Raw genomic sequence first — 16,436 nt, 5'->3', positions numbered from 1 at the left:
AAATGCTAAAAGAGTTATTTAACGTTTTCTTTTTAACGTTTTCTTTTTTCTCAAAAAAACAGTTGTCCTAGGCTTTTCATAATAATTTCTTTTGAAACAACAAATTGCAGATTTGCAATAAGAATCAACCAATATGGAAGAAAATAAAACAAATCCATCAAACCTCCATTTTACAATCCTTGTAGAACGTTACTGCTGTGAAATGACGCTCCCCCCCAATAATAATAACAATGCATTGGATTTATATAGCGCTTTCCTTGACACTCAAAGACGCTTTACAATGGAATGGATACATTACTTACTCACACATTCCCACGGTGGTGCCGGTAAGCTACTTAAGTAGCCACAGCACACAGTGTGCGCCTATGGCCCCTGACCACCACCAAACATTCACACCTTCCATACACCAGTGTGAGTAGCATTGCCCAAGAAAACAACGACACATGACTTGGGGAGAGCGGGGATTGAACAGCCAACCTTCTGGTTACTGAACGACCGTCTCTACAGCCTGAGCCAAGGCCGCCAACAACCACGCATCCCAACACTTTTGTCCACATAGTAGAGTATAAGCCACAAGTTGTACACTATCTGCGCATGTTTTAATGTCAGCTTTGGCCTGAAGTCCAAAGCACATGAAGTCAGAGATGGTGGCCTTTGTTTGCTCTCAAGCGGCCTAACTTTAATTCTCTTTGACGTTCGGCTACTACACGCTTGTTGGCTTGGGGGCAATGAGCATGTACGCCGCTATTAATATGAGCTCATCGCCCGTGGTGGTTGTCGTCTATGCTAATGTCAGACACACCAGCAATTTTCTCGTCACCTCTAATATCGATTTATGATGGTCCTGTATGCAACTATAGCTGACATCAATGGCAGTGGCCTGCTAAATGCTGTAGATGGCAGCGGGTTCTCCTTTGTTTAGATATTCATTTATAATAAAGAGTAGTGCTTAATCTGCATAAAATGCTTCATAATGTTTTAGGCTGCTGTTTTGGGAATACAATTCTTAAAAGTAAAAGAAAGGTAAAAGTTAAAATTAAGAATAAAAATAAAAATAAAAATGACCAAATTGCTTAAAATTTATAATTTCGCTTAAAATAATATATAAATTGTGAAAATGTAAATATTAAACAACAAAATAAAAAATAAATAAATCATTTACATTTTAAATAGAAATTAAAGATAGACAAATGTATAACTACAAATTAAAATAAATAAAATTAAGAATGGAAATTAAAAATATGATACAAAATTAAAATGAACAAATAATTAAAAAAAATATTTAAATGAAAGTAAAAACTCATATACAAATGTAAATATTTTAAAAATCAATAAAAAAAATATAGTAAAAATAAAAATATATACTCGATAAAAAAACATTGTTTATATTACAATGTTTATAAATACTGTAATGCAAAAATCAAAATGAAAAAATGAAAAAAGGTAAAAACAAAACAAAACCTCATTTTCACTTGGGCTTTTTTTCCTTTGCGTTTTTTTCCCTGTGACACCACAGAAGGAAAAAGTCGTGTAACAATAACCACAGAGCAATAAAAGGAATAACTGTGAAATAGGGATGTCGGCAAGTCTCGCAACTCTTTGTTTGTCTGTTATTTTTTTCGTTGGCATTTTTTAATAAAACTTTTTTTTTTGTGATGCCACTACCGAAGTGTAATGAAAACCAATGCTTTAGCAGTAAGAAAAATAACAAACAATTCCAACAGAGTCAACATGAAAGTGGCGCTGTTAACACACAGAAAAAGTCAATAAAGGAGAGAGTGAAAGGCCAGACGAAAGAGCACGAGAGCTGCATAGTCCCCAAAAAATCAATAAGTCATTTTGCAGACAAACATCTTCAAACATGACACAAGTGTCCAAGTGTATGCTTCAAGATGGATTAATTGCTGCTTAGCTTCATGACTTTCCTGCTTGATGAGAATGTGTTGATGAATCATACAAAGTGGACATTTCGCACAACCACAGTCCGTCAGACTCTTTCACACACAGATCCTGCAAAATGGCCTGCATTGGTTGCTGGGACAATTTCTTTCAATGCTTTTAATGTGGGAGAATAGAGTTAAAACTGTTTTTACAAAGCGATCTTGCAAAATCGCCAGATAACCCAGCAAAGGCAGGATTTCATCATAACTGATATTACTGATGACATTTTATGACACAATAGCCTTCAATAACAAGCCAGAAGCCACATGCTGCTTCACCATGTCTTGATACAAACACCTGTGATTTCCATTCCAGTCAGACAGCTTGATTCCCATTCGTTAGCCTTTCAAAGCAATAGTGTTTGAGGAAATACATAATGCTCCACTCCCCGTGAGACTAAAAACAATCAGTGCACAGATGAAAACATCATACAAGGACTTTTAGCTGTGGGCTAAACAACACAGACAATAGCCATGAATCATTGACGTCATTCACAGAAATACAATACACGCGTGGGAGCCATGTTATTATCAGCTTGTCAGCAGATTGATGAGTGGAGCTGTTTGTGAGCGCCATAGTATGTGCGACTTTTTTACACAAGGAGCAGCTAGACAAACAATAAGCATTACAACATGTCAATAATTTTAGATACACCTTTTGAATAATATCATAACAGGTTTAGCGCCTATAGAGTACAAGTACATGTCAATAAAATGATATTCTTTGCTTTTATACTTGGCATAAAATCAATCTTGTAACATGTTTTCTGGGTAAAATTTCAACTTTCCAAACTTAACCTATAAAAAAATTCGCACAAAAATAGGACATTTTTTTCAACTCATGTCTCATAAAATTATTTTAATTATCAAAAAATTATCTAATTAAATAATTAACTGTGTAACATTATGAGATATTCTCGTTTAAATTAGACTCTTTTTTTTTATTTTATTAAGATTACTCCAACCCACTTAGCATCGTTAGCCAGTCATCCATTCAGCATGAATGATATTTTTATCATTTCATTCATTCATTTGGTCTTACCTAGGGATGCACCAATTCCATTGGTATTTGTAATTGTATATATATATTTTTTACTTTATAATGTTATTACATATTTTATAAAAAAAAAAATGTTTAAAAAAATCCTTGTGTTAGTGGTATCTGTGTCATAGTAACGTAGTATTTTAATGGGCAGTATTGGCATCCCTATTTACAACCAATAATTGTCAATCTTGCATTCATTCATTTAGTCCTTACTTGTCCTGCATTCAGTGAGTCATTTTTGGGTGCGGTCACTGTCCTTCATTCATTCAATCTTCCGGCATATTTAATTTATTGAATCATACACCTTCCACTTGGCTTCCTGCCTCGAACCCCTTCAGAGGTCGTGGGCATAATAACTGTGTGTGTGTGTGTGTGTGTGTGTGCGTGCATATATGTGTGTGTTTTAGCGTGTGCATGGTCTTGTTTTTGTTACATAGTGGGGCCAACATTCCGAGATTTCACAGAGTTGTGGCCTCATCCATGTGGGGCCATTTTGCTGGGCCCCACAAGTTTAGACCTCTTTTTGAGGGTCAAGACTTGGCTTTAGAGTTTAGGTTTGAATTGAGTTATGGTTGAGGTTAGGGTAAGAAATGGGGGTAGGCAATCATTTTTGATGGTTGGAGTTAGGGGAAGGGGCTAGGAAATGCATCATGTCAATGAGATGTCCCCACGATGATACAAAGAAAGTGTGTTTGAGTGCTTGTGTGAGTATCATGTGTGTGTGCGCGCCACCCTCTAAATCAATGTCATAGCTGATTGCGTGTACGTGCAGTGGCGCGTGCTTCTGAGAGCCATAAAAGCAGGCCAGGAGATCATCTATGTGCCATCGCATGAACAAACAGATCATATGCAGGAGCTGTAAAAGTCTACACATCCCTTTTCAAATGTCAGTTTTTGTGACGTAAAAATGACAATTCTTTGGAAAAATAAAGAAAATATTTAAGCATTTTGTGCCATGCTTTTCACTTTTTTTCCCACCATTTTAGGATTCATTAATTAATTTATTAATCTTGCATTATCATTTTCCGCCCTTTTACCATCCATCCATCATTATTCATTTTTTTATATTGCATCATCATTCAACATTAGTTCATTCATCCTCATCCACCTTTCCAACTCATTATTCATTAAGCAACAACAATTTAACAAATACAAAAATTCACCAATATGCAAACACAAACACCCTTCTTCATTGAAAATACATGTATGTGTATCTAAATGCAGTACATGCAAAGAACGACACATTTCATTTGAACACACACACACAAAGTACACAGATAAACATTTCTATGCGCATACGTATATGCTGAATGTATGTATGCAGGCAGTTTTAATCCATCAGTTAAGTCGATGTGACAGTTCCATTTCCTTGCAGACGCACAAGCTGATTTGGTTTCAGAGGAATTCTAAGCAGGCAAAATTTGTCAAGTCTACACGCTACACGCGCACATATGGCTAATGGCTAACTGCTAACGGCTACAGCAGTAGCTCTAGTACTGACTTTAGAAAGTAGCCTGGTTATTGTTGACATTTAACTGTTTCAATTTATATTTAACTGTTTCAATTTATATTTTAACTGTTTCAATTTATATTTTAACAGTTTTGAATTTAGTTATACATGTGTAGAAATACATATTACTATGTTAACTCAGTCACCAGATGTAGGAGAGGATGTGATAATGATTTCTTTGATCTCATCTCTGTTTGAAGTCTCTCTGTTGCCGGAACAACAGAGGGGGCTAAAAGTTTCTGTTGACTTATCGGGAGGATGTTAAAGTACTGAGCGCTTCTGCTCCTCAGGTCGTCCTGTCGTAAAATTTAATAGGGTCCAGAATCTGTCTACATCAAAGACTCTGGTCGGGAAGTCCTGTTTTGTGTCACAACTCTGCTAAAGGTTCAAAGGAGAGCGGAGGCGGGTCTCAATGTAAGAACTTGTTGTATAAAGATGCTACAGATTCGAAATCCAGGACACACTGGAGCTGATCACGATTTTTAGTGAAGCTGTCTGTGTCTTTTAAAAGCTTTTAAAATAAAAACTTGCAAGGAACTTCTTCATCGATCTCATTTATGATTTATTTGAACACGCAATAGATTACAAAATCCAAGTAATCTATCAAAATGGTGACCCCGACGATTTTTTGACGATTTCCAGCTGTGACGTTGATGGACGGATGGAATTTCTGGCGCCATATTAATTGAACGGTAAGTGGAGACATTTATCCACGTAGAGAAATTCTGTCTGTTTGGGATCGCTACAGCTGGTATTCGTCTTCTGAATTGGCTAAATTGTATATGAGATCTGAGTGAACAAGTATTAGTGGAGTTTGAAGTCGTTTTTTGGTTACAGAGGGACGCGAGTTCCTTGATTTTGGATTTTCCTACGACATTTGAACTAGACGTACGTGGTGACGGTCTTGTTTACGGAGGTACCATCACGTTGGATTGAGCGCTGCTGTAACTGAGACAGCATTAAGAGGACAGGTTGAAGTGAGCGGCTATGTTTGTTTTTGTTGTTTTTGTTGTGTTTAGCCGCTCGCGAAGCAATTGGTAGATCTAGATATGAATTATTATTCGACGAAGCCACAGTGTATTTTATTAAGTGAGATCCGTGCACTTCGGAGATATTTTGTGTTCGTCTGTGGTTATTTTTTATTTTTTGGAGGAGTGATGTGCAACGTTGCTGAATAAATTTGACCTGTTGAATTGTGATACCATAAGGGGGATGGGCAGAATTGGCTCAGGTCTTTGCAGAGAGAGGTGATAGGTCAGATTTTGACCGCGGGGATGTGCGTGCGCTTTTGACCCACGCCTGTCCTCTCTCTCAACTCGAAGTGTTGATGACTAATTCAGGACTGCCATCTTTAATGGATGGTGAAGCACTGTCACGTGATAATTATTTGACACTCTTTGAGGTCCTTGATGAAATGTTCGCAATCCCGGAAATTGTTATTTCTGATTTGGTGTTCGCTCCAAAAATTGATGAAGAAGCTGCCACATTTATTGATCGTGCGCTTGTAGAATTTTCGTTAAAAACTGGACACTTGCCAACTGACTCTGCACTATATTCACAAGTTTTCAGAGCAGCTGTGCTGAAAGGCTTCCTTAGATTGATTATTCAGGCCATGGACTCAAATCCGGATTTGCCCGGAGCAGAACATTCTAGATGGTTAGCCCATCTTAAACATCATTTGAGGAGGTATGCAAAAGATATTGAATCAAAAACTGAAAAACAAAAGAATGCTGAATTACAATTAGCCATTATGCAATTGCAAACTTTAAAGAAAAAAGAGGAGGATCTTGTTCTTCCGGCTTCTACTGATATGTCATCACCTAATAATGTTGTGGGAGATTGTGTTATGTTTCAGTCAGTTCCATTTGTTGGTCGAGATTACTGCTTCAACTGTGGTCAACCTGGCCACTGGGCAAATACCTGCCATCTGCACTCACGTGGCAGAAGCCGGCGGCAACTAAGAGGGCGCGGCTACTTCCCACAGAGGGGACGTGGCTCACAGAACTTTCCCACACGCAGAATGTCATCACAACCGCCAGTGCCGAATCAGCAGTTCCTGCCGCCACCTGGTGGACAGTTTCCGCAATGACTGGGCCCTGAATTCACATCCAAAGGCCTCCAGGAACCGATGATTGAGGTGGAGGTAGGAGGAACTTCCTTGTCATTTATGGTGGATACTGGAGCTCGTCACTCTACCATTAAGACATTGCCGTCTGACTGTACGCTCACCACGAATGGCATTTCGCTGGTTGGATTCAAGGGAGAACAAACTATTCTGAATTTCACAGCCCATATAAACACGCGATGCTTCACACAGACTTTTTTACATGAGTTTGTATTTGCGCCGAACTGTCCCGTGAATCTTATGGGAAGGGATATTCTCATAAAAACTGCACCATTGATCCAGTGCGGGTCGGACGGACTCACGCTTCAATTCCCAGATGGACATTCATACTACTGCGCTGCTACCTCTGCCTCCAACTTCTGCCCCCAGTTCCCAGTGGTGCCTCAATACGCTATGACATGCGCTCCGGCTGACATCTACTGGGCAAGGATTGACACTGATTCCTCCGGCTGGAGGGATGCTGAAAAGTTTTGGACAGAGTGGTCTCCTTGGGTTCGTAATCTCCGATCATATGATATGGTATCTGACTGCTTGCATTGCACTATTTTTTTATGACAGATGTGGTGATGAGATATACAGTGAAGCCTTCCGTACGGTTGTTGGCAACACATGGGAGTTGCGTGTAGGTGATCTGTTCGCAGGTAGGCCCGGTGTCGCGTTTTCTGTAAGTCTCACTGAAGAACAATCTAAGTGGAATGAGATGGCAGAACCACCTGATGAATCTGTAATGGCATGTCATCCTCATGTTTCATTGATGGTCTCATCCCAGCACACGGCGAAAGATTTGGGTCCATTTGTCCTGGCGTGCACAAAAGCAACTGATTGGCAACACTCTATACACCCAGATTTATTATAGTCCAAATCTCTTGATGCCTATTGGATTAAATCTGATTTATTTGCTTCCATGTCTGTTTTAGAAAATCAACTTTTGGATCAACATCATGGGAGGGAGACATCTGACAGCGACCTTGCTTGTGACATGCTAAAAACCTTGCCTGCTAAACTGTGGTCTGATGACCCGACTGATGTAGGCTTGTGTAAAGTTACTCCAGTAACTTTTGAATTAAAACCCGAATCCGTTTGGGTGCCGCAATACCATATGAAGCCAGACGGACGTCTTGGCATCTCGGCGACAATTAATGGTTTGCTGAAAGCGGGTGTTCTTTGTAAAATTGATAAGTCGAGCTACAATACTCCCATTCTCCCGGTAGAAAAGAAAAATACTGGTAAATTTCACATGGTGCATGATCTCAGAGCTGTTAATGCTAAAGTGTTGACACCTGCACTGCCGGTGCCAAATCCGCATTCTGCGCTGTCACAAATTACTCTGTTGCATACGCATTTTACCTGCATTGATCTTGCAAATGCATTTTTTTGCATCCCTCTTGAAGTGTCTATGCAAAAGTATTTTGCATTTACATGGAATAATGAGTGTTACTCATATACCCGATTGCCACAAGGGTTTGTGTTATCTCTTGGTGTTTTTAATGCTTCCCTTCGACAGCTGCTATCACCTCTCCAACTTCCTACTGATGTTCTTTTGGTGCAGAATGTGGATGATCTACTGCTAGCTGCACCGTCCGAGGAGTCCTGCCTTCAAGCTACACAGCTCCTTTTGAGCCACCTGGCTTTGGTGGCCCTGAAGTGCTCCAAAGACAAACTCCAAATTGCCCGACCTCAGGTGTCTTTTTTGGGAAGGCTTATTTCAAAGCATGGAACAGGTATTTCTCCGTCACACAAAGATGGCATCTTGCACCATCCCAAACCGACAAATGTGAAACAGATTTTTGCTTTTTTGGGCTTGTGCAACTATTCCCGACATCATATTCCGGATTTTGCGGAACTGACTCATTCTCTCAGACAGTTAGTGAATGAAAAAGGAATGAGAAACCTGTCACATGTTCTTGATTGGACTCATGATGCTGAGACCTCTTTTGTTATGCTAAAACAGTTTTTGTCATCAGCCGCGGCTCTTGTCGTTCCTGATTACACTAAGATGTTTTTCCTTGATGTTTCTGAGAAGTCATCGAGCGTGTCGGCTGTTCTTTTTCAAAAGAGGGAGAATGGTAATAGACATGTTTGTCTTTATGCATCAACACCTCTTGAAAAATATGAACAGCGTCACCATGTGTGCGCAGCTTTTGCTTCAGCACTTGCGCGCTTGATAAAAAAACCCCATCTCATATCATTTTACATCATCCGTTGACAGTACGTACATCACATAGTACAGTGCAGTACGTAACCAGCCAAGCATTTACTATGACAGGGGGACGACAGAGAAAGATTGAATCAGTCTTGACACAACCTCACATTTTGTTTATACACGAGGGGATAAATATGGCAGACAGCATGCTAGAGGGACAATCCCACTGCTGCACTAAGTGAATTCTAGGAGATAACTCACTGAGAAAAGATCTTTATGACATCCCATTAAACGATCCAGACTTGACGTTATTCACAGACAGCTGTTGTTTCAAGGGTAATAAAGGACTACAATCAGATTTTGCTGTAACACAGATGACTGGAACAACTTTTGACCTAAAAGTGTCAGAGAGACTTACAGGGCCTCAGTCAGCTCAACGAGCAGAGATAGTGGCTGTGACAACTGCATTGAAATTAGCAAAAGATAAGACTGTGAACATTTACACTGACTCCGCGTATGCACATGTAGTTGTGCATACAGCCATCAAAGAATGGCAAAGAAATGACTTCATGACTGCTTCAGGGACACCTATCAAACACCATCAAGACATTTTTGATTTGAAAGACACCTTGCTAGTGCCCAAAGCAGTAGCTGTGATAAAATGCAAGGGACATTCAAAAAATAATGATTTTGTCTCAGTAGGAAATGATTCCGCAGACAAGGCCGCAAAACAGGCAGCGGGCTACAACCCAACACTTCAATAGATGGTGAGCGAAGGTGAATTGGGAGACGGAGAAGAAATAACTTCTGAAACAATCAAACTGTGGCAGCGGAAAGCCAGTCCGGAGGAAAAAAGTGTTTGGATATCAAGAGGTGCTCAACAGGATGGGGAAGGTATATGGCGGAGAAAAGGTAAATATATCCCATCACAGAAACAATTAAAAATTCTAATTTCTGAAGCCCATGGAATAGGCCATGTTGGTGTAGACCATGGGTGGCCAAATTCGGTCCTCGAGAGCCACTATCCAGCCAGTTTTCCATGTCTTCCTCCTTCAGCGCAGCTGATTCTAATGATCAGCTCATCAGCAAGCTTTGCAGAAGCCTGACAACGATCCTGATCATGAATCAGGTGTGTTAGTGGAGAAAAATATGGAAAACAGGCTGGATAGTGGCTCTCGAGGACCGAACTTGGCCACCCCTGGTGTAGACGAAACACCAAGACGACTAAGCAACTGGTCACATCCTGACATGAGGCAAATTGTCAAAAGTGAACTACAGGATTGCACTGTTTGTAATAAATTCAACAGTATGCCTACATCTAAACCTCCTCCTGGCACTCACGATCCAGAAGTGACTGCTCCGGGACAAGTAATTTCAATGAATTTTACTGACATGTTAAAGCCAGTGGAAGGTTACCGATATTTATTGGTAATAGTAGATTCGTTTTCCGGATGGCCGGAGGCATATCACTGCAAATCTGAAACAGCAGAAGTCGTGGTGAAACATTTGATTAATCATTACATACCATCACATGGGTTTCCCAGAAAAAAATAGATCAGACAATGGAACCCATTTCAGAAACAAACATCTACAGGAAGTGGAAAAGGCATTGGGGCTAAAACATACGTTTGGTTCTGTATGTATCCTCAATCTCAAGGACAAGTTGAACGAGTGAATAGAAATATTAAAGAAAAATTGGCTAAAGCACTGGCCTCATCAAAATTTAACTGGCTACAAGCTCTTCCTATTGCATTAATGAATGTACGAATGTCATTAAATTCGGCTAAAGGCTGGACTCCGTTTGAAGGTCACACGAACAGACCATTTCCGGCTCCTAATGTTCCGCTGGGAGAGTCGCAAATTGCAAGACCTCCAGTACTTAAACAGATAGTATCTACATTCTCCAAGCTAACAAATAAACAACCAGATGTTTCTTCAGAAATAAATAATTGTGAATATGTGTGGTTAAAAGTCACTAAACGAAAATGGTCTGCTTATAGGTGGACTGGACCGTACAGAATCACAGAGAGGACTTCTTGTGCCGTTCGATTGCTTAACAAAGGCGACACCTGGTTTCACCTGTCTTCCACGAGACCCGCTGGTTCTAGTTCGACGCCTCCACCAGGGGGAGCCATCTGACAGATTCAACTGGAGAACAACGCCTGCTCCCAGTATCCAGCTGCCTGTTTGAGGAGGATGCTGTTCGAGGAGATTGATGTCAAGTGCTTTTTCGAAGCATTATTCCACAATTGAGTCACATTTTGGGAAGATAATCCCAGTGACCAATCCTTGGATCTCTGGCAGTTGCCCAGGGTTCTGAAAGAAGCTGACAACGCCCCTTAAAAAAACAACAACTGACAAACGCCCTTGTCATTTAAAGAACACATCACGAGATGGCTTCGAAGAGGGAACACGCCACCAGCTGCTTCATTGCGACAATTGATTGTTATGTCATTCTGGTACTTTTGGAAGCCTTAGATGCAAATTTTAATGTAACTACAACACATCATGTTAACCCTCACATTTATTATGCCCCTTCCACTGAATTTTTTTTACTGAATCAAACTGTTCTTTAATGCCATATGACTGCTAAATTACCCCCTCTCCTGCTACACTTATTTCTAAACTCCCCACACAATCATTGCTTAAATGTTGCGCCAGTCGTTTCCGACAGCCGAAGAAGATCCCGCGGGAATTTTTCTCTAAAAATTGTTTTTTTTAAGGTTTAAATGTCTGTTTTGCACTCTTTCGAGTTCAATTGATGGATTGCTGACATTTAACTGTTTCAATTTATATTTAACTGTTTCAATTTGTATTTTAACTGTTTCAATTTATATTTCAACTGTTTTGAATTTAGTTATATATGTGTAGAAATAGATATTACTATGTTAACTCAGTCACCAGATGTAGGAGAGGATGTGATAATGATTTCTTTGATCTCATCTCTGTTTGAAGTCTCTCTGTTCTGAAGACATTTAATATTTTCAATTTGATGTTTTACTGTTTTTGAATTTACTTATAGGCATATCAATGTGATATAATCATGAGTGTTTAATAGAATACAGTGGAATAATGATTTTGTGAACTTTATTTTATCCTCTCACCCTCAAAGCTATTGAAGATAGGAATGTGCATGATGTTATTTATAGCCTTTTGGCATTGGAGTCTAAAAGTCTGGGGTTAGATCCTAATTGCATTTTTCCCCCAGTCAAGAAGGGGAACTGTATGTAAATGTCTGTTTACTAATAAGATTACACCTTTGTCCAACCTGGAATCAACATGTCTGTATGTAAACGTCTGCTTGCTAATAACATCACACATTTGTTCAATCTAGGAGATGACATGTCTGCCCTTTGTTCAATCAAGAGCCGGGAAGAGGAACCTTTTATCTTTTGAGTATAAATGAGTCGATGTTCTGTAAATTGTCACACACTTGGGGTCATCACGTTGCATTCTGATGTAGTATCCTGACTGTGTCTTTAGAGGCCTCTAAATAAATTCTTGCAAGAAAACTTCTTCATCAGATCCTGAATACAATTATTTGGACACGCAAAGATTACACTTAATATAGTAATCAAAATATTCCTTCAGTTCCCGGAACAACAGAGGGGGCTAAAAGTTTCTGTTGACTTATCGGGAGGATGTTAAAGTACTGAGCGCTTCTGCTCCTCAGGTCGTCCTGTTTTAAAATTTAATAGGGTCCAGAATCTGTCTACATCAAAGACTCTGGTCGGGAAGTCCTGTTTTGTGTCACAACTCTGCTAAAGGTTAAAAGGAGAGTGGAAGCGGGTCTCAATATAAGAACTTGTATAAAGATGCTACAGATTCGAAATCCAGGACACATTGGAGCTGATTACCATTTTTATTGAAGCTGTCTGTGTCTTTTAAAATAAAAACTTGCAAGGAACTTCTTCATCGATCTCATTTATGATTTATTTGAACACGCAATAGATTACAAAATGAAAGTAATCTATCATTATCTTAGCTAACTAGTTTAGCATCAGAAGTGTGGTGAAATAAAAAAAACAACAACACTTGTTTTTTGTCTAAGGTGCCTTTTTCAAAATGTGCAAAGTGGCACTCACTTATTAAACGCTCACTAAGTCGTGAGTGTTCTTGACGTAAAAAATAAAATAAAATTCAGAAAGTCAGGAATTACTGTATTTTTTTGACACCAAATGCATCAAGAATGTTCTTCCCTCACTTCTCCCGCCTTCTTTCAGGCTTCACCTCTTCCTAATCACTCCATCATTCATACTCTGCTCATCCTTCTTTTTTCCTCTATTCTTTGCTCATTTTTTGATAGTCTATCCATCTTGTGTGCCACCTGCCTTGGTCACCGCTGTAAGAGCTGTACCAAATATTTTGACTCCTTTTACTAATAAACATGAAAGTCCTCTTTCCAAGTCTTCAACTAGCTGAACTTTTTGGATGTTTTAGAAACATAATGGCACATCTTTGTCAACATTAGAGACAATTGAGTAATCAATTAACCGAATGTAGCCTGCCTATTTTTGTGAACATCAAACTTTATCGTTACCTAATGTATCAAAGAGGACTTAGAGCTTTCAGTGAACCCAATTAATGTTTTTGTAAATATCAAAGACTTATATTTCAGCGAAACTAAAATGCATGTTCTTGTAAATAACAAAGAAGTCAATTTCAAGCCGTCAACTAGCCTAACCTGTGTATTCTTTTGAATCTCAAAGATACTTTCTTCGTTGTGTTTTTTAAACGTCAGACAATTTTGTCTTTAATTAGCCTATGTACATTTAATCAACCACAAAGTAAAATTAGAGTATTCATATAACTAAATGGATGTTTTTGTAAACAATGTACGACAATTTAGTCTTCACAGAACCAAACAGGTGTATTTTGCCTAAGCAATTTGATAAACAGCAAAGACCATTCAATGACAGTTAAAATAATGGTGGTGGTGGGGGTTGTGTAATAAATAAATGCATACAGCAAAACCCAGGAAGACGTTTCATCTCCCATGTTGCAAGGGCATGCCGAATTGCTGTCAGTCCAGCTTTGGCTTCCACTGCTCGGGCCGCTGCCCTGTCAGTAGAGCTTATCCTGATCAATGGGAGTGTGCAGGAGAGAAAGAGAGAGACAGAGAGAGAGAGAGAGCGAGAGAGAGAGAGAGAGAGAGAGAGAGAGAGAGAGAGAGAGGGAGAGAGCGAGAATCGACACACGAAGGAGCAATATTCATTAAAGAGAGCTGCGTCACTCTCGCCGCCAGGGGGCACTGTCAGCTGACAGGCGGCTTTACATTGGGCGCTTATGTAACAAGAAACTGCTACCGCTACCAAAACGCCAAATACATGCACACATTCTGCATAATGTATATCAATTCATGATTATAATTATGCATTTTTTAATGAGTATATAACAAACATGAAAAAAGGCATTTTTATTTAGATCTCCACCAATTAAAAAAAAAAAATTGTTTCTTTTTTGTGCAATTAACAATGAAACTTCCTTGGATAAGATAATACTTTAGGATGCATTGCTATGCATTCATTTAATCTTTTTATTTTATTAAAATATTCATGAAATCATTGGTAACACAAATCAAATGCTAAGGTAACTTTTTATTATTTTATTTAATTTTTTTATTAGACTTTAATTTGAAAATTGGTAGGATACTATTAATACATTTATTAGGCTAAATACATTACATATAATTTATGCTAAATTTTATTATATTAAAATATATGATATTAATTACACAATTAATTTCTCAGGTCATTATTTGTTTGATCAAAATTACAATTAATTTATTGGTAACAGTCATCATATGCGTAGGACAATTTATTGCAATATTTATTAAAATGTGATGAAATTTATGGTACCGTACTTTTAATTGGTGAGGTCAAAAATATAGAAATATTCTACTGATAATACTGTCCAAACGCTTTGATGTAAATCAACAAAAAATAGAAAACTATGTTCTATTCTATTGTGCATTATTATTAATTTAATATCGATCTTGAGTGTCTACTACAGCATGAACACTGACTGATCTTTTCCAAGCCGCAAGCTGGCTATTTTCCAATGATAAAATTCTTGCTTGTGAAAATCAGTGTTTGTGTGTGTGTGCTTGTGTTGAGCCAGCAATCTGTATTCTTCTCCTCCATCTTTATGCTTTGGATGAAAAAGCATCTCCTTGCTTGCCGCACTTAGTGAAATTGAATGTTGCACAATGAACGAACACGCACGCACTCACACACGCACACACGCACGCACGCACGCACGCACGCACGCACGCACGCACGCACACACACACACACACGCACACACACACACACACACACTGCTATACTAGCCACTTTATCCTTGCGTCCATCTACACAGCGCTTCTTGTCTACTGTATGTGCTACCACCTCTTTTGATGTAGAGGTTCAAGGTGGATTTGGTCCATATTTATTATTTAAATGTATTATTTCTTGACCCAACTGTCACTGACTCACTGTTGTGTCTGTTGTTGTTGTTTGTCTGTCTTGTGGGTTACATGTTTGTACTGCTATTGTTGTGGCTTCAGGGTTTCTTCATGTCACGTCAAGCCAGTGGCTACTCCCGGCCCTATTGTTTATTTTTATTTATTTATTTATTTTTATTGTAGGCATCAATCATGACAGACAAGTTAAAAAGTGGTTACACAACTATAATGGGGAGTCCTGGATCTTAAACAACAAAAACAACAACAAAATGATCACCATTTTTCCTCAGTGTTGCTTCAAAACATACATAATGTGAGTTTTCATATTCCAGAATCAGGTACAAATGTGATGATGTCATCCAATCCTAAACTTCAAAAATAATTTGTGAATCAAAGGTAAATAACATTGAAGACAGTCCTTCATTAACCTTTAAACATCAAAGAAAATGTCCAGTAATTGACGAGCACAAGGTACATTGTAAACAAAGACAATGAACATAATTAACTATTTTCAGTCAACGACAATTTGTAGTTGTCGTCAAGCTCAATGTACATGAAATGTAAACATCAAAGTCTTTTTGAGTCACATTTTCATAAATATCAAAGTCAATTTAGCCTTTAAAGAACATCAAGGATCATTTACATTCTTCAATTGACCTATTGTACATGTTTCCATGAACATCAAATATAATTTCCAGTATTTGACTAGCCCAATGTACATTTTGTAAACATCAAATGCAATATAGTCCTTAGTTAATATAATGAATGTGTTTCCGTAAATATCAAAGATATTTTTGAATTTACAATAAACTTACAAACATCTAAGACAATTTATTCCTTACGGATCTTAACATGCGCGTTTACATTAACATCAAAGACGTCTTTATTTTAAAATTCTCTTTGACATATACAAAAAAGTGAATTACGTTCATTGATGTTCTAAATTGTTTTTACCAAAAAACATGAAATTCATTGAAGACTACATTGCCTTTGATGCTTTAAAAAATGTACAATTCCTACATCAAAGACACTAAATTGTCTTTGACGTCTGCAAAAACCCATCCTTCTCCTCAGCATATCTCCTCATGAACTCCATTCCCACCAATCCACCCTCCACCACCTTCTTATCTCCAGCTGCTGCACATGCTAATTTGTGTTTGTGTGTCGTATGTCGTATTATACACACACTGTCAGCTTTGCACGCACACAATGACTGAGGTGCCCCATC

At 38.5% G+C, this 16,436-nt stretch overlaps 1 protein-coding gene across 1 annotated transcript; it reads left to right on the top strand.

The window, feature by feature from the left end:
* The first annotated feature begins 9,137 nt into the window (after window positions 1-9,137).
* Window positions 9,138-10,117, top strand: LOC144061759 (ribonuclease H-like). Its single transcript, XM_077582493.1, is given in 2 exon segments — window positions 9,138-9,675; window positions 10,071-10,117. Coding segments are annotated over 2 exon segments (585 nt in total).
* Window positions 10,118-16,436: the final 6,319 nt, after the last annotated feature.

Source organism: Vanacampus margaritifer, chromosome 12, assembly GCF_051991255.1.
Source record: "Vanacampus margaritifer isolate UIUO_Vmar chromosome 12, RoL_Vmar_1.0, whole genome shotgun sequence".
Lineage (NCBI taxonomy): Eukaryota > Metazoa > Chordata > Actinopteri > Syngnathiformes > Syngnathidae > Vanacampus > Vanacampus margaritifer.
The sequence above is the reverse complement of the archived record's forward strand: the minus strand, read 5'-3'. Positions and strand labels throughout refer to the sequence as shown.